The sequence below is a fragment of the Leptonychotes weddellii genome, chromosome 1, assembly GCF_054177405.1.
Source record: "Leptonychotes weddellii isolate Sample4059 chromosome 1, ASM5417740v2, whole genome shotgun sequence".
Taxonomy (NCBI): Eukaryota; Metazoa; Chordata; class Mammalia; order Carnivora; family Phocidae; genus Leptonychotes; species Leptonychotes weddellii.
Window position 1 is genome coordinate 118616136 of NC_138369.1, and position 17377 is coordinate 118633512.

General features: G+C 49.8%; 1 protein-coding gene across 3 annotated transcripts; it reads left to right on the forward strand.

Annotated features, from left to right (window-relative positions):
• The first annotated feature begins 2921 nt into the window (after positions 1–2921).
• ABCF3 (ATP binding cassette subfamily F member 3) lies at positions 2922–10119 on the forward strand. 3 transcript variants are annotated; one of them, XM_081830579.1, is made up of 22 exons: positions 2922–3079; positions 3308–3467; positions 3596–3675; positions 4185–4231; positions 4427–4524; positions 4626–4748; positions 4916–5182; positions 5498–5578; positions 5668–5727; positions 5826–5882; positions 5993–6015; positions 6119–6174; positions 6289–6489; positions 6581–6657; positions 7971–8015; positions 8093–8225; positions 8763–8851; positions 8944–9035; positions 9223–9355; positions 9482–9569; positions 9664–9704; positions 9793–10119. In XM_081830579.1, exons 1-22 carry the CDS (start codon positions 3007–3009, stop codon positions 9833–9835), a joined length of 2067 nt encoding a protein of 688 aa, XP_081686705.1. In that variant the 5' UTR covers positions 2922–3006; the 3' UTR covers positions 9836–10119. The 3 variants fall into 3 exon arrangements, with proteins under 3 accessions (XP_081686705.1, XP_081686692.1, XP_006738202.2); XM_081830566.1 differs by having other exon boundaries at positions 9664–10119; XM_006738139.3 differs by having other exon boundaries at positions 3308–3455; positions 9664–10119.
• The last annotated feature ends 7258 nt before the right edge of the window (positions 10120–17377 follow it).

The window sequence follows — 17377 nt, forward strand, 5'->3', positions numbered from 1 at the left end:
AGGTGCCATTCGCACCCTCTGGCCTCAAGGTGCGCTACTTGAAGGTGTTTGAACCGAAGCTGAACTACAGCGACCACGATGTCATCAAATGGGTGCGCTACATTGGCCGCAGCGGCATTTATGAGACCCGCTGCTAGCTGCCTAGTAGCAGCTAGCCTGTCTCCCCACCCGCCCTTTTCCACAGGTCTGGGTGCCCTGGGCCACCACACTTCAGTGTCTCCTCCCTCCTGCTTTGCTGCCTTCCCTTTGCACCAGCCCCTGAGTCTAGGTCTGGACCAACCACATTGTGAGTGGGACTGGTGGAGCAGTCCCCGGGCTCCCTGGGAGGGTGGTTTCTGGGGCTCCTACTTCACCATCCGTCTGCCCTGGCCCAATGCCAGGCTCTGTGTTCTGTGACCAAAGCCAGGTGGGCTCCCTCTCCTCCCCTCCCCTGTGGCCACATCTCTCTGGAGTGGGAGGGTTGGCTGCCCCTCACCTCAGAGCTCCCCCAAAGGCCAGTAACGGATCCCCAGCCCTCAATCCCTACTCTGCTTTGGGATAGTGTGAGCTTCATTTTGTACACGTGTGACTTTGTCCAGTTATAAACCCAATAAACTCTGTAGAGCGGAGTTGCTAAGTGTTAATGCGGGAGCTCGATGGGGAGGGGGACTGTTGGAATTGCTCTTCCCAAATCTCACGCTGCCTGCTATGAGTAGAATTTTACATTCTGAATTCTCTTAAGACTCTTATCTTGTGTCGATTGTTAGGCCCTTCATGGTTATCCAAGCCCTTATCCTGACTGGTGTTACCCCAGGTCTCCTGTCTCCCCAAAACACAACCTCAAGGGCAAGCAGCAACACCTGGTCCCAGTCCCCTGAGGGTAGAGATTCTTTCCCTAATTCACTTTCAGCTTTAGGCAGGTATTCTGTAATTAGCAGAGATTAAGCAAGTTTTACATTTGGATTTTCCCACCATCCTGAGAAACTGACATCTCAATTCTGTCCTCTTCCCAATTACCCAGGCTTCCCAAACATTGGTGAGTGGGTGATAAAAGAGATTCTCTTTTCTGTAACTTCCTCTTCTCCAAAGAATCTTGTGATGAGCTTGTCCTTGAGGGGAGTATTCCATACCCTGCTGGTGTATTGGAGCAGATAAAAGCAAATTTGCCCTCACCATCTTTCCCTTGTTTGTCTTCAGCCATTTTAAACCTAGAAAATCTATTAGAGAAAATTTCAAATATAAACAGAAGTATCGAGATATAATGAACCTTCGTGTCCTGTCATTCAACTTTAACAATTATCAGCTCACGGCCAGTTCCTTAGTATCTCATGATTTGTGTTCACACGTAATCCAAGAGTCCTGTGGAATTTTTTACTTGTGTCTGGATCTAAACAAGGTCCACTGTGGTCAATGAATGCTATTTATTTATCTATTTATTTAGTTATTTATTTGAGAGGGGCCAGGGGAGGGGGAAAGGGGCAGAAGGAGAGGGAGAGAATTGTAATCAGGCTCCTCACCCAGCATAGAGCGCAATGCAGGACTCAATCTCATGACCCTGAGATCACCACCTGAGATGAAATCAAGAGTCCAGTACTTAACCAACTGAGCCACCCAGGTGCCCCTCACTTTTTAAATTCTATAAACCATAGGTTCTCCTCAGCTCTTGCAATGTTGTTGAAGAAGCCATCATTTGTAGTTTCCCCAACAATTCCTCTTCCAGGGGCACTTAACCAGGACGCTTAACGAAGCGTCTGCCTTTGGCCCAGGTCATGATCCCAGGGTCCTGAGATGGAGCCCCACATCGCATCCGGCTCCCTGGTGGTCGGGAAGCCTGCTTCTCCCTCTCCCACTCCCCCTGCTTGTGTTCCCTCTCTCTCTATCAAATAAATAAATATTTTAAAAAATTCCTCTTCCATCTATTGCCTGTAAAGTGGTTGTTATATCTAGTAGCTTAGCTTTTTAAACTTTTTTTTTAAGTTTTATTTAAGTAATTTCTACACCCAAGGAGGGGCCAAACTCGGGACCCTGAGATCAAGAGTTGCATGCTCCTCTGAGCCAGTCAGGTGCCCCAAGCTTTTTAAACTTTAAATAGTTGGATTATCTTTCTAGATGGCAAAAGGATAATGGATCTTAGGTGAAAATCTTCAGGTTGGAAGAATATTCATGTTAAATGTAAAGCAGTAGCATCATTTGGGGGAAATTCCTAACTTCTAGAGGGAATCAGTGAAAGTAGCTTTATACACTCATTTACTGAGCTTCCTGGTGCAGAGAAGCCTGTTTTGGGTGTGTAGGTAGGGAATAAATACTGATGAATTTGCACTGGTCGATCTCGTTTTCTTGCCCTTTGGCGGTTAAGTGAGCTTGTGCCTTGGGGTGACGTTTGGACTGAGTGAGCACAATTTGCACAGGTCCGCTGACCTGTCAGAGGTGAGAGAACTGAGGCTGGCCGCCCGGCTAATACAATAAACCCGTAGGCCCTGGGGACCAGAACAAAACCCGTGGGCCGCCCAGAACTGTGCAGGAGGCTTCTGAGAGGCCAGGGACCGACCATGAGTCAGCAGAGCTCTCGGTGGTCTCCAAAATGGACCCGGCTGGGCGCGCTGAGACAGGCGCGCCTCAAGGGAACCCAGAGATCTAGCGAGGCCCGTGTGCTTTATCAACCGCCTGTCTCTTGGGAGGTTCCCACCCGCGGGGCCACGGCCGTGTCGTGCACCCCGCCGCCGCCGCCGCCTTTCGGAGCGCCACCTCCCAAAAGGCAGCGAAAATCGCACATGTGGCTAGTTTTTTAGCGGAAACGGCGTTGCGCAAGCGCAGAGAGCAGCTCGAGCGTAGGCTCTGAGCGGCGCTTGCGCACGGTTCCTCCAGCCCCGTTCACCCGGTCCACCGGGTTCCCGGCACTCCGCGCCTTTCTTACATCACCACTACGCATGCGCCTTGGAAGGAGGGGCGAGCTTTTGGGAGACCGGCAGGAGGCGCGTCTTGGCTGCCGCCTAACGGCGCCTGCGCGGACGGGAGCCCGACTGGAACATGGCGACTTGCGCTGAGATCCTGCGGAGCGAGTTCCCCGAAATTGACGGACAGGTCTTCGACTACGTGACGGGTGAGCCGAACCGAATCTGCGCGCTGGGGAGGCCAAAATGGAAGTCATTGGGAGAAAGACTAAGGGAGGGCAGTGCCGGGACCGCTGCTAGGCCTCTCCTCTGCGTGACCTCTTGTCCCGAGGGCAGGTTGGGTCTGGGGCGCGGAGTGGGGCCGTGTTTCGGGGACTAAAACGGCTTGTGTGTCTACCCTACCCGGTATCTTCCTCGACCTGCCACGCCCGGCCCAGGCGTCTTGCACAGCGGCAGCGCGGACTTCGAGTCTGTGGATGACCTGGTGGAAGCGGTGGGGGAACTGTTGCAGGAGGTGTCCGGGGACAGCAAGGATGACGCGGGCATCAGGGCTGTGTGCCAGCGCATGTACAACACTCTGCGCCTGTACGTGCCAGGGTAGGGGGATTCGTGGGGGCGATGGGAGGGCGGACGGTAAGGAGACAAGACGTAAGGGAAGAAGGTCTGATGGCTGTAGAGCTTTTTACTCAATTCCTAACTCTGCGCTTTCTGTTCCTACCCTAAAGGGATGAGCCACAGACCCAGGGAAACAGCCAGGTGCTACTAGACGCCCCCATCCAGTTGTCAAAGATAACAGAAAACTACGGTGAGAGTGAGGGAAGATTGAACTAGCTGCTCTCTGCCCTTGTCTCAGCCTCCATCCCCCACCCAGCCAGCCTTCCCCTGGAGCCCAGGACTCCTGGTACCCCTTTCCAACAGAACGAGGATGTAGAAGCTAGTTGATGTCTTTACTGAGGGCAAAAGAGGCCATTGATGAAGGGAGTAGGGTTGGAGAGTTTTCCAAGCTCTTAGGTAGGGTAGGAAGCTTATGGGCCTTGGGGCTGGACACTTAGGTTTACTTACCAATTTTGTGACTTTCTAATCAACTGCATGAGCTTGTAGGAGTTGCTTATCTGCCTCAGTCTCTATTCTTAATCTGGGAAGTGTTTTTTTTGGTTTGTTTTTGGTTGAAATATGGGGAGGATGATAGCTATTTCTGGGATTGTAAGGCTTTCCTTTAAATGTCTGTGTCTGTGTCTGGTTCATACTAGTTACTCAAAATGTTAGTTTCCCTTCCCTCAGGGAGAAGGTGACTGCTTTTCTTATCGCTTACAGACTGTGGCACCAAACTTCCAGGACTGCTAAAGAGGGAACAGTCCTCGGTGAGGAGGAGGAAGAAAGGGAGGGGTCTGTGTCTGTGGTTGGGGTGGAAGTTGACTATCTTTAAATATTGGAGGATTTTTCCGGGGGTTTCTGATTATGTCTTTTGTTGAAAGCAGGGTAACTTAAGATGTTCTTTCTGGGGCTCCTTTCTGAGCCTGCAACGTAGGCTGAAATGGTTGTGTTTGGACCTTTAGACAGTGAATGCAAAGAAGCTAGAGAAGGCTGAGGCTCGACTGAAGGCAAAGCAGGAGAAGCGCTCAGAGAAGGACACACTCAAGACCAGCACTCCTCTGTGAGTTTAGCAAGAAGGGCTGAGAAGAGAATAGAGCAGTCTCTATTGGGATGGAAGGGTGGCCGGCAATGCTAAAAACCATTCATTTCTCCCTTTGAAAGGGTCTTGGAAGAGGCATCAGCCAGCCAGGCAGGCAGCAGAAAAGAGAGTCGGTTGGAATCATCTGGCAAGAACAAATCATATGATGTGCGAATTGAGAACTTTGATGTGTCTTTTGGTGATAGGTGAGGGAGTGGCAGTGGGGAGGGGTTACGTTTTTCTTTTTCCAATTAAAGGAGAATTTGGATAGATGAAATGGGGCTTAAAATAACATTAGGTTTTTTGAGGTTCAATTTGCTGTATACTTGTCTCTGGAGCAGCACCCTTTGTCTTCTTCCTACTACCCCTGCAGGGTACTACTGGCTGGAGCAGATGTGAACCTGGCATGGGGCCGCCGCTACGGGCTGGTGGGTCGAAATGGGCTGGGGAAGACGACACTCCTGAAGATGTTGGCCACTCGGAGCCTGCGAGTTCCAGCCCACATTTCCCTGCTGCACGTGGAGCAGGAGGTTGCTGGAGATGACACCCCTGCCCTGCAGAGTGTGCTAGAGAGTGACACCATGAGAGAGGACCTTCTGCAGAGGGAGCGGAAGCTCAGTGCCCAGATTGCCACTGGCAGGTAAGGGCTCCAGATGGGGAATAACCAGCAGCCACGGTTCTTCAGAGAGTGCGTGTCGTACTGCCACGATCCATAACTTGCACGCTCATCCTAGTGAGCAGCAGAGCTTAGATCCTGGCGCTGGTGAGCTGTAAAGCCCTGTTCCTTCCACAGTGCCCACTGGCCTCCCTGACTTGAGCAGGTGCTTCCTGTAGTTCATTCCTGTCCTGGCAACAAGGCAGTCAGTGGCCTGCTCTCCAACTGCGTAGAGTCCAGGGCATTCTCCCTAGACTGCCCCCAGTCAGGCTGAGCGCTCTTCCTCCATTCCCACTCCAGGGCTGAGGGCTCAGAAGCTGCACAGTTGGCGGAAATATATGCCAAACTGGAGGAGATTGAGGCTGACAAGGCACCTGCCAGGTATTTAAAATTCCCCTTCCCTCCTTCAGATTTCACCTTTCCCTTCTGTTATCTGTTTCAACCAAGTTCTTCCATTTCTTCATTTCTAGGGCATCAGTCATTCTTGCTGGGCTTGGCTTTACCCCTAAAATGCAGCAGCAGCCCACCCGGTGAGTGGCCCTTGCCATTCTTGGCTGTGAACACTGTTGGCTTTGCCTCTGCCTATTCTGGTGAACACCTACCCCTGATGTGATCTCCGTTTCTTTAGGGAGTTCTCAGGTGGCTGGAGGATGAGGCTGGCCCTGGCCCGGGCTCTGTTTGCTAGGTGAGTCTCCTGGGTCAGTGTATGGATACTGTGGAAGATGGGCCTTGGCTCGTGGGAAGTCATGAGCTGCTGACCTAAAACCTCAAGGCTTACATTCTTCTTTTCTATAGGCCAGATCTTCTGCTGCTAGATGGTGAGTTTGAAAGGGGGCACCCTGACTTTGGGGTGGGGAAGGATGGCAACATCCAGGTTCTATAGCACTTTAATCCCAAATGTATCCTCCCCCACTTTTCCAGAACCCACAAACATGCTGGATGTAAGGGCCATCCTGTGGCTGGAGAATTACCTGCAAGTGAGTGCCTATAGGTGTTAGAGTAGGTCTAGGGAAGGTCTGCCTCTAAGACACCTGGGGGGCTGGAAGCTGACTGCTCTCCCAAACTGGGCCTGCCATCCTGTGACCCCTCAGACATGGCCCTCTACAATCCTGGTCGTCTCCCACGACCGCAACTTCCTGAATGCCATAGCCACAGACATCATCCACCTGCACAGCCAGCGACTAGATGGCTACCGGGGAGACTTTGAGACCTTCATCAAGAGCAAGCAGGAGCGGCTGCTCAATCAGCAGCGGGAGTACGAGGCACAGCAGCAGTACCGCCAGCATATCCAGGTGTGGGGACAGGCTGGGGGCCCATCCCGCGGGCATCGGAGTTGGCCGGAGTGAGGGAACCTGACCAGTGCTGACGCTCATCCGCCCGCAGGTTTTCATTGACCGATTTCGCTACAATGCCAACAGAGCCTCTCAAGTGCAGAGTAAACTTAAGATGCTGGAGAAGCTGTGAGTACAGTGCCCTTGACCAGGCCCTGACTCCTAGTCTCTTAATTTCTTCCCTCACTTTGCGGTCCACCCCTTACCCTCCCATTCTAGATCTCCCCTTTTCTAGAAACCAGCTTTAGTTTCCTCTCCAACAGGAAAGCAGAGCATTTTACGCTGCTGTTAGTCTTGCTCCCCACAGGCCTACGCAACCACTAATTTACTTTCTCTAATCTCTTTGCTTATTCTGGACATTTCATATAAATGGAACCCTATAACATGTGATGTTTTGGGCCTGGCTTATTTCACCTAGCATAACGTTTTCGAGGTTCTTTCATGCTGTAGCACGTATTGGTACTTCCTTTCTATGGTCAGATAGCATGTCATTGTAAGGATATACAGCATTTTGTGCATTGCTTCATCAGTCAAGAGATATTGGAAGTTTCCTTTTTTTTGGCTCTTATGAATAACAGTGCTATGAACATTTGTGTACAAGTTTTCATATGGACATATGTTTTCTATTCTCTGGGGTATATACCTCGGAGTGGAATTGCTGGGTTACAAGATAATTAATTCTATGTTTAACATTTTGAGGAACTGCCAAACTGTTCTCTAAAGCAGCCATACCATTTTATATTTCTACCAGCAATATACAAGGGTTCCAATTTCTCTGCATCCTTGCCAACACTTATTATCTGTCTTTTTAATTTTAGCCAGCCTAGTGGGCGTGAGTGATATTTCACGGTGGTTTTGATTTGCGTTTCTTTAATGACTAATGATGTTGAACATTGGGGGCTTAATCTTAAAGCAACCTTCCTAGAGGTGCTGGTTGGAGGAGGGCAGGGAGGCGAGCCTAAAATCAAAGGCTTAGGTTTTTGTGACATTGAAATACTTATCACGGTATCTTAACTGGTAGGCCGAAAACCTACAAAAAGGATAACCCTATTTTTTCAGCATATAGTGAACTAGAAGAAAGTATTCTAAAGTAAGAATGTAGTTTGGATGGTGGGAGTACAAGTCTTCTCTAAGTTTTCTCTGAATATATATTACTTGTATAATAAGAACAAACAAAGTTAGTTTTAAAGCCATAAACTTAGGGGTGCCTGGGTGGCTCAGTCGTTAAGCGTCTGCCTTCGGCTCAGGTCATGGTCCCAGGGTCCTGGGATTGAGCCCCACATCCGGCTCCCTGCTCAGTGGGAAGCCTGCTTCTCCCTCTCCCTCTGCTGCTCCCCCTGCTTGTGTTCCCTCTCTCGTTGTCTATCAAATAAATAAATAAAATCTTTAAAAATAATAAAATAAATAAAGCCATAAATTTAGTCTGCCCCCTCTCTCCTCAGGCCAGAGCTGAAACCTGTGGACAAGGAGTTGGAGGTGGTGATGAAGTGAGTGCTGGGCCGAGAGGCTGGTGGGAGCTCATGTTTCTGGCTGCTCGCATGTTCCTCACGACCACCTCCTGCAGGTTCCCTGATGGATTTGAGAAGTTCTCACCGCCAATTCTGCAACTAGATGAGGTGGATTTCTACTATGATCCTAAGCACATCATCTTCAGCCGTCTCTCCGTCTCTGCTGATCTCGAGTCCCGCATTTGTGTGGTATGGTTGTTGTTTCTCTGTTTCGTGAGCTGGGACTCTCCCATCCCAGCACATGGTGTGGCTTGGCCCAGATCCTCAGCTGCAAAGGGAAGTGGTGTGCAGGAGCAGGAGTTGGCCTGGGCCAAGGACTTTGCTCTATTTCCCTGCAGAGATAGAAAACCTGTTTGGTGGTATTTTATGAATATGTAGGGCAAGACTTTATCTTCCTAGTCTCAGATCTGAGTTTTCTCAAACCACGGAATAGGGAGAAATCAGGGTCAGATTTCAGGTCTTGACTCTGCCAATTGCTAGCTTGGTCACTAAGTGGAGATAGCAGCTACCACTCGGTTACTGGGAGGGTTCAGTCCCCTGCACTTAGTAGGTATTTAGCTGTTAATTCCCTTTACATTTTTACTAGTTCCTTCATTTTTATGTCTAGCTTCTTAATATTTTTTTTTAGTTGTTGAAGGAGTCATTGGTCAGAGCCAGTTCTCCTCTCCTTTGCTTCTGTGTTCTGCACATGGCCGCTCTCCAGCATTCTCATGGTTCTTTGGACAGGTTGGGGAGAACGGGGCTGGGAAGTCGACCATGCTGAAGCTGCTTATGGGGGACCTGGCACCTGTTCGGGGCATCAGACATGCTCACAGGTAAAGCCCCCGGTCCCCAACGACTGTGTAGCTATACTCCTCTATGGGCATCGCCTCCCACCCCATCTTTCCCCCTCTCTTTCTGCCTGTAGGAATCTGAAGATCGGCTACTTCAGCCAGCACCACGTGGAGCAGCTGGACCTGAGTGTCAGTGCTGTGGAACTGCTGGCCCGCAAGTTTCCCGGTACCGTAGGGATTTGGGTCGAGAAAAGAGGTGACCCCTACAGCTAGGCCTACCTTGGGGTGGGGTGCTGAGCGGCGAGCCCTGAGTCTAGGGATAAGGACATGGGCACTTGGAGGTAAGACTGAGGGGAGGGTGAAGGGAGGGAGTCGGGTCAAGAACCCACTTGATGGGGTGAGGCCTGTTCCAGGGCGGCCTGAGGAGGAGTACCGTCACCAGCTGGGCCGGTATGGCGTCTCTGGAGAACTGGCCGTGCGCCCTGTTGCCAGCTTGTCTGGAGGCCAGAAGAGCCGGGTAGCCTTTGCTCAGATGACCATGCCCTGGTGAGTTCTTGCCTTCTCCTCTCCCCATCTTGCCTAGTAGGAAATGTTTGTCTTGTCTTCGTATCAGGGGAGTTCATTTTCTCCCAACCCCCATAACTGCCTGCCTCCCTGGGTACTGCCTTCCAGCCCCAACTTCTACATTCTGGATGAACCCACAAACCACCTGGATATGGAGACGATTGAGGCTCTGGGCCGTGCTCTCAATAATTTCAGGGTGAGTGTGCCTTCAGGCTGCCCACTCCTCCCCAAGCCTCAGCACCCCTGAGGCCCCCCCCAACCTGAGTGCCTCCCGCTCTCCTCTCTTTCAGGGCGGTGTGATTTTGGTGTCCCACGATGAGCGCTTCATCCGGTTGGTGTGCCGGGAGTTGTGGGTGTGCGAAGGCGGCGGCGTCACCCGGGTCGAGGGCGGGTTTGACCAGTACCGCGCCCTTCTCCAGGAACAGTTCCGCCGTGAGGGCTTCCTCTAGGGCCACAGCCTGAGGACTGTGCCCAGGACGTGGACTGGTCTCTCAGACCCCTGGGCCACCATGTAGGCAACCATCTCCAGGCCACGGACTTCCCCCGACTTTGGGGACAGCCTTATCTCCGAATCTCCTTTTGACTGGAGCATCCTCCGCACAACCCAGGGAGCCGCATCTAAGTGTCTGTGAGGACTGGTCTTCAAGGGAAGGGGTGGGAGGTGCCCTCTGGCTATAGATCCCCCCACTGCCCTGGCTCTGACTGGGCCCCAAGTGGCTGCTGTGTAAATTAAATCTCCCCCTGCATCTCCCTGGCCTCCTCTCTGCTGCTCCCTGGCAGGACTGCAGTACTTGTCCACTGTTAGGGGGTGTGGGCTCTGTGGTTTGGGGTTTTTATAACACTTTTATCAGTCATGCAGATGAAGCCATGGCAGAACGAGTCTCTGGAAGGAGACGTCATTAAAGCCGCTGGGCCTCAGAGGTCACCTGCCTGACTTCAGGTGGGCCGAAGGGCAGCGTAGTACATCACTGGGGTGCTGTTCCCCATAGCCCAGGCTCAGCCTTAGCTGAAGGGGGCTTGGGTTCTGCTGCCTCAGCCCCACTGCTTGTGGGAGTGAACTGATGCTGTAAGCTGGTCTCCAACATGTTTTGTCAACTGCTTAGTCCAGTGGTCTCTGACTTAGGCTCACCCTGCTTCTCTGATCTAGACCCTCAGATGGAGCTGAAGAGAAACCAAGAAACTATCTTTGTCCCCATTTTGCTTGGGTGGTTTCATGTTCTTTATTTTCCCTCGAACCACATAGGTAGGAGCCTGGGAAGTAGGGAATTGAGAATGGGGTCGAGTGGGAAGAAACAGCACTTTGTTTTCAAATGAAGCGATCTCGGAGAGGAGATGTTTAACAGAGGTACTATGGCTTATAAAATTGTTTCTTGAGGACTCAGCTGCTCTATGTAATTGTAGGAGGCACTAAAATAGGAACCTTGCGTTTCTGAAAGATAACGGAGAAACCAGAGTCTGCAGAAGGAACTGGTTGGCCTCATGGAGAATTGTAGTCACAGAGCTCAACCTAGGATTCTTAGCCCCTGAGGCTATCGTGGTGTGTAGGTAGCTGGGGGAAAGAACCTGTTTTGGAGGAAAGGAGAATAAAGACAGGAAGGCTTTGTTAACTACAGAGCAGGTGCTGATGGACACAGGAAGCTGGCCAAAGGGCCGCTCGTCGGCCAGCCTCCTCAACCTCCCTCCCTCTCCCATGTCTGTGGCCATGCGCACCCTCAAAGTCCTGAGAGCCTTCTCACAGCCCCCACCAAACTCCCAACCTCAGGCCTGCAGGTGGGCCAGTCAGGGGCCATCTGGGGTGGGCTCCGTGCCTGCCTGTTTGCCAGGCTCTCAGCCCTTTCACCCCTCAGTAACTTGTGAATCCCTGTAGGAGTCTTCAACTCCTCAGTCAGTAAAAATGCAGTGGAAGGGTTCTGTGACACAGAGTCTGCTTCTTTGGAGGTGGCTTTGTGTACAGAGAGCACAGGCATTGGAGCTGGGCCTGAGATCAAGTCCCAGCAACATCACTAGTCATAGAGGGAACCACCAGCATTAGCTAGGTAACCACAGCAAATCGCTGAACCTTTTTGAACACCTGCCTCCTTGGTTTTTCTTTATAGGATTGTTGTGAGGATTAGCTGGCGAGCACATAATACATAAGCACTCAGAAAGTGATTCTTAGGCGACCAGTCTATGATTTGAAGACTATTATTTGAGAAAAGAGGTAAATTTTCTCTTGAGTGACTCCAGAGGTAGACCAGTTTGGGCTCAAAGGAAGGAAAACTTTTTAAATAGCTCAGGCTGCTTTCTGAGAGTGAGTCCCCATCTCAGACTGTTCAGCCCTGCCAGGCTCTGGAGAAGGGCTCTCTGGTTGGAGGAGCACTAGATAGCCTCCGGGTTGGCTTCCAATTTTATGATTCCATGAAAGAAACATGAAGAGCTTTTATATATGACAATATAAGCCTATGCTGCAGGACTTCAGAAAGGTAGGATGAATGAATTGCAGCAGCTGAGAAAGACCCTACAAAAAGTATAAAGTGAACTTCTGGAAATTAGGGAAGGGGAGTTGGCAGAAGATGGTTGTCTTGAGGGATGGAGAATGTGGGCAAAGTCACGCAGCTCCATCCTAGAGAGCACAGGGCAGGGAGGAGAGAGGCAGGTGACACAGAAGACTGCTCTTGATCATCCCAGGTAGCCCATCATGGCAGCCGCCCCTTTCATGCTGTGGAGAGCCTATCTAACCCCAACCACTGGGAAGCTGATCCTTCCACAGCTGCTGGTGCTGGAGCTGCCCTGCCCACGTGAGGTCTTTAAACCAACCCCAAGCTGGCGGGGTTGAAAGGCCTCAGTCTGCAGGCTCTTCATTGAGATCCTGGCCTCCCTGCTTCTGCTGGCCTTCCCACACTCAATGCCTTCTCAGACAACCTGGCCGGTTCCCAGTGGACCGGGGTGCGATGGGTCTCTGTAGCAATCTGCATGCCGTTCAAAGATGCCAGTCACAGAATTATTTATTCCAGTGTGATCTTAACTGTCTTGAGATTTGCTCGATGTAGACATTCTACTAAGCTCTCACTTGTTTCCAGGTAAATTTTAGCACAGAATAGGAGAGAAGGTGCCTCTTACCCTGTCTGGCCATGCCCCAGCCAGATCTGTCATTTTGGAACAGAACATCCTGCTAGGAGCTCCTCCCCAGGCCTGGTCGGGTCCACCCACAGATAGAAACCAAACAACGCCCCGCTAGCGTCAGAGCACCGTGGCTGTGCATCAGCCTGAGCATGCAGACTCGATGACAGTCTCCAGGAGGTGCCAGGTGGGCTGGCAGGGTAGGTTCATCACCCGACTGCAGGGCTGGGAGGGTTTTTCAAACCCGGAGCAATGGACTCTGCTTCAACCCCACGCTCCTTCGGGTGGGTTTCCCAGGACTGTGTGCTGCCCCCATGACAAGCTGCATGCGGTTATTATTAAGATCGTAGTTTCCAGGTTGCCTTGATATCCCTGAATGGCTTGCTCGTTTTTGCATCTTCTATGCATCTTCCAAGCTCAATTAAAATGCTTGGTAAGTGAATATTTGGGGAACACTGATGTGAGAAAAAGTAGACAACAGCATTGGAGGAGGAGAGAGCAGAGGCAAGGAGACCAGCAGGGAGGCCATGACCAAAGTCCAGCCCTAAAGACATGGGGTCAAGATGATGGAGGCGGAGGTGAGATCAGGGAGGGTGGTGTGCAGACTGAGCAAGAGGTTTTGAGTTCTGCCCAAACGAGGGAGGGCTCCTTTTTCTGGGCCTGAGTCTTGAAATAAGTGAAATGAAATGAAAGCTTTACGACACTAAGGTTAAAAAGGGATCCTTTTGAACCTCCCCTTGTTCCTTTCCACACAATGCTAAGGAAATACTAACGGTTACTATTTATTGGGGTCTTTTGTAACAGATACCATTGTAAGTGCTTTACTTGCCCTAAATCAGTCCTCACAACCCTACAAACTGGCAAAGTTATTATCCCCATTTTACAGATAAGGAACTAGAGTTGACAGTGGGTGTCAGGGCTGGGATTCAGGCCAGGCTGGCTCCAGACCTCAGCTCTTAAGCTGCCAGTTAGCTCCTGCTGTGACAGGCTGAACGGTCCAGTTCGTAATTCCAACACTTAAAACTCATCATTCATTGCAAGGGGCAGGAGAGGGGTGAGGTTTGAACAAGCTTCTCTCAGGAGTGCAAGCTGATGAGCGGGAGTACCTGGCACAGGGCCTGACATGCTACGTGCTCAGGGAATCGTTAAGTGGTCTGAAAACACACAGTACAGCGAAGAGTCTCACGCGGGGTCCGTTAGCCCAGCTCTACCACTGAGGGCATCTTGGGCAAGTCAACCTCTCCGAGTAAATTCTCCTTATCCATAAAATGGGCATAATGCAGTTTGTCCTGCCTGCTTCTTTGGGTGGTTGGATGGATTAATTGAAACAAGGTCTTGTACAAACTGAATAAATTTTTTCATAAACTGTAAAGTGCTATGGATCCCAAAGGGTAGCATTTCATGGGAGAACTGATGTGGCAGCAGCCTAGAGTCTCCTCTGGAGATGAAGAATCAGACATGAGCACACACATGGTCAGGGCCATCATCAGGATGTCGCCGCAGGAGGGCCACCCCACAGCCCTCCTTGTCTGCTGCGCCAGGCATCAGCGTGTGCGCGGGAATGCAGCACGAGAGCGCCCAGCACCCGCTGACTTGCATGCGGTTGGGCAGAAATCACCGTGTAATTTAAGCCCATTATAATATGTATACATCATGCCCTGTCAGTAATTCTAGGTTTCTGTTTTCCTTATGTTAAATAAATGGGTGGTTTGGAAGTGATTTTTGCTTTACTGTATATAGAGAGACCGTTGAAACCCTAAATTAGAGTACATGAATGTCAACCGACGCTACAGCATTTTTAACCCTGAAGAATGCTTCACAGATGTTCTCTTTTGGTCTTGTCCTCCCACTAACCTTGTGTTAAATGGCTTTTGCTGAGTTATTCCCATTTTACAGAACAGGGGTGTGAAGCAGAAAGATGTAAGGTGTCTTGTTCAGGTTCAAATACCTGTTTTCATGCAGAGAGGGGCTGAGAACCAAAGTATGTGGGTTTTTAGCCTCGCCACATCTCTCCAGATCAGCTATTCACAGCTTTGTTCTCCTGCTCTTTGTACAATGGGTGACATTTTCCTGAGCATGCCCAGGGTCAGGAGCCCTTTTGTCCTCTTAGGGAAGTATTTGAACCTGGGATGAGGGTAAGTGACTGTGAGTCTGATTTGTTTTAACTTGTAAATTAGGGAGCTAGCTCTGGAATCAGAAAGAACTGCATTTGAGTCTGGATTCTATCATTGAATGGCTATGTCATCTTGGCAAGTGAAGCTGCTCAGTGCCTCAGTTTCCTGATCTATAAAATGATAACAGCAATGGTCCTTACACTATAGGTTTATTGTGAATATTAAATCAGATAATACAAGCAAAACTCTCATCATGGGCCCACTAGTTCCATAAATGTTAGCCATTATGATGATAATTAATATTTGTTGTGACCTTCACTGCTTTACTGATTTTTAGTGAGGTGATATTTATGATGCCCTGTGGCTGAAAACCACTGAATTTAGTCGTGGTGCCTCAACCAAAATGACAGGTACCTACACCTCCAACTTTGTGTCCTTAGGCCTAGAAAGGACTCCTTCTTGGATTCCTCTCCCACTGCAAAGACTTTTCCTCCAGATTCTTCTACACATACACACACGTGCCCCTAGACTCTAATTCTTTCTGGATATTCTATACTCAATCTGTTCCATCACTCAATACTTTGTTCCAAGTTGGGAATTCTCCATCAGTAGAGGAGTCTAGGTTTTTCTTGACTGCTAGGGACCTTTGAGTATAGTCATTCTGAACCTTCTTACCCCCAAAGATTTCTTCCTCCTCTTCTTCCACAAACTCTATAGTCAGAACAGATGTATGGCACACCCAGGACTTGGAAGTAGAGTTACCTTAGAGTAAAATTTGTAAGAACAAATGAACAATGGTTGAGATGTGGAAGTCATTCAAGAGATTGTTCATTGTGGTTTGGTGTCAGGGTTGGGGGAACATTTAAGAACTATCAGGTGAATGAGGCACAATTAGCCAAGGAAGAATAAGTGATTGGAATCAAGAGTGCCAGGATCCTGCAATGGAGAAGAGAAAGGATGAGAGACCAAGCATTTTCAGTGGGTCCCCAGACCTGCTGGGCAGAGGCAGACTCTACCTGGTCTGGGTTCCTTGGCTTGGGACTTGGCTTGTGTGGCCTTTCTCACCCAGAGAGGATGTACCGACCAGTAAAGTTGGATTTTCAGGTCTCCTGTCAGCTGCATTTCTAATGACACATTAATAAACTGACATCTGGTTTAAGTGACTTGGCAAGTGGCTTGATCTGAGTCTCTTCTGAGATTGTGGCTTGATCTAACAGTAATATACAGAGCACTATGTACCAAGCATTGTTCTAAGTGTTTTACATGAATTGACTAATTCTCACAGCAAAACAGTGAGGTATGGGTTATCTTTATAAGTGAGAAAATGGAGGCCTAGAAAAAATTCAAAAAGCAAAAGAAAACTTGCTCAGGTCCAGCCAGCTCGTGAGACTCTGAGCTGGGCTTGTGCTGAGGTCACGGTGAGCCCAAAGCTCCAGCCTACCCACTCTAGCACAGCAAGGCGCCTCGACCACGTTAATATTTAGTACCTGAGGTGGTGAGGAGGAGCTCTGTGCTATGGTGACCTCAGCAAGTACTGGGGCCCGAGGAGGGCCACATCTGAGCAGCCTGCCAGCCCTCCTGGGGCATACTGCCATGTTTCAAAAGATAATATGAAACAAACCTAATTTGTTAAATAATAATTTTCCCATTAATATTTAATCAAAAACATAATATGGTACTAATCGCAGTTTCTGATCAGCCTTAAATAATCACAGTTGCCAACCCAAGTTAGTTGATTCTGGCCCCAAAAGAAAAGAAACACTTTTTTTTTTAAAGATTTTATTTACTTATTTGTCAGGGAGGGCCTGTCTGGGAGCAACTAGCTCAGGTCCAAACAGCCCCACTGAAAACAGCTGATAGAGGTAACCCCAGGGTGGCCCCCCCAAGAACTTGGAAATGAGGGCATAAGCTACCTTCTGAGAATCAAACTGAATGATCGTCTCCTAATGGACCAGAGAGAGGATATAGACTAGCTGGTCTAAACTTCCTAAAAGAGGGATGTATCAACCAACAGTGTCTATCCCAGCACCAGCCAGAAGGGTGGCCTCGAGGCTGCTTTAAGTGCCAGAGCTCCTAATAGGAGACCCTTTCCTGTAAAAATGAACAGGTCAGGCCATCAGAGCCTGGTGCCATCAAAGTTCTAATCATGCTGGCACCCCCCTTGTTTTGATTCTGTGTTCATGAAGTGATCCCTTGAGGATCTCGCTCCCCCAAGCTGGCCTATTAGGGAAGATGTGGCCAAAGCCTGAGCCCGGGACTGGGACAGAGCTGGCTGCCACCTGGTCCTGCCATTTATCAGCTCAGTGCCTCAGTCCAAGTTCTCTAACTTCTCAGACTACAATTCTCCTTTGGACAAGATGGGAGGATAATTTGCATAAGCTCACTAAAAAGACTGGGGCACCTGGCTGGCTCAGACCATACAACTCTTGGGGCGCCTGGCTGGCTCAGCTGGTTAAGCGTCTGCCTTCGGCTCAGGTCATGGTCCCAGGGTCCTGGGATCGAGCCCCGCATCGGGCTCCCTGCTCAGCGGGAAGCCTGCTTCTCCCTCTCCTTCTGCCCCTGCTTGTGTTCCCTGTCTCAAGGCAGGGTCACAGGAATGAAAGCACAAGTGCCCAGCTGCTAGGAACTTGTAGAAAACTTAAGGGTTTAGACAATAGATACACTCCTTTCCCTGCATTTTCAGGCTTTTTTGGATTCTCTGTGATGTGAATGTCACTTTTTTCTTTTCACATTAACAGGGACCTATTTAAATTTAGAGGCACTTTACTGATTAGTGTTTTGTTTTTTTTTT

What these genes read in the sequence shown, in the direction of transcription:
- ABCF3 (XM_081830566.1), top strand. Translation starts at nt 3,007, where the DNA reads ATGGCGACTTGCGCTGAGATCCTGCGGAGCGAGTTCCCCGAAATTGAC. An exon ending in GGTCTTCGACTACGTGACGG is followed by an intron (nt 3,080 to 3,307) that starts GTGAGCCGAACC and finishes CGCCCGGCCCAG; the next exon opens with GCGTCTTGCACAGCGGCAGC. An exon ending in ATGCAGCAGCAGCCCACCCG is followed by an intron (nt 5,728 to 5,825) that starts GTGAGTGGCCCT and finishes CCGTTTCTTTAG; the next exon opens with GGAGTTCTCAGGTGGCTGGA.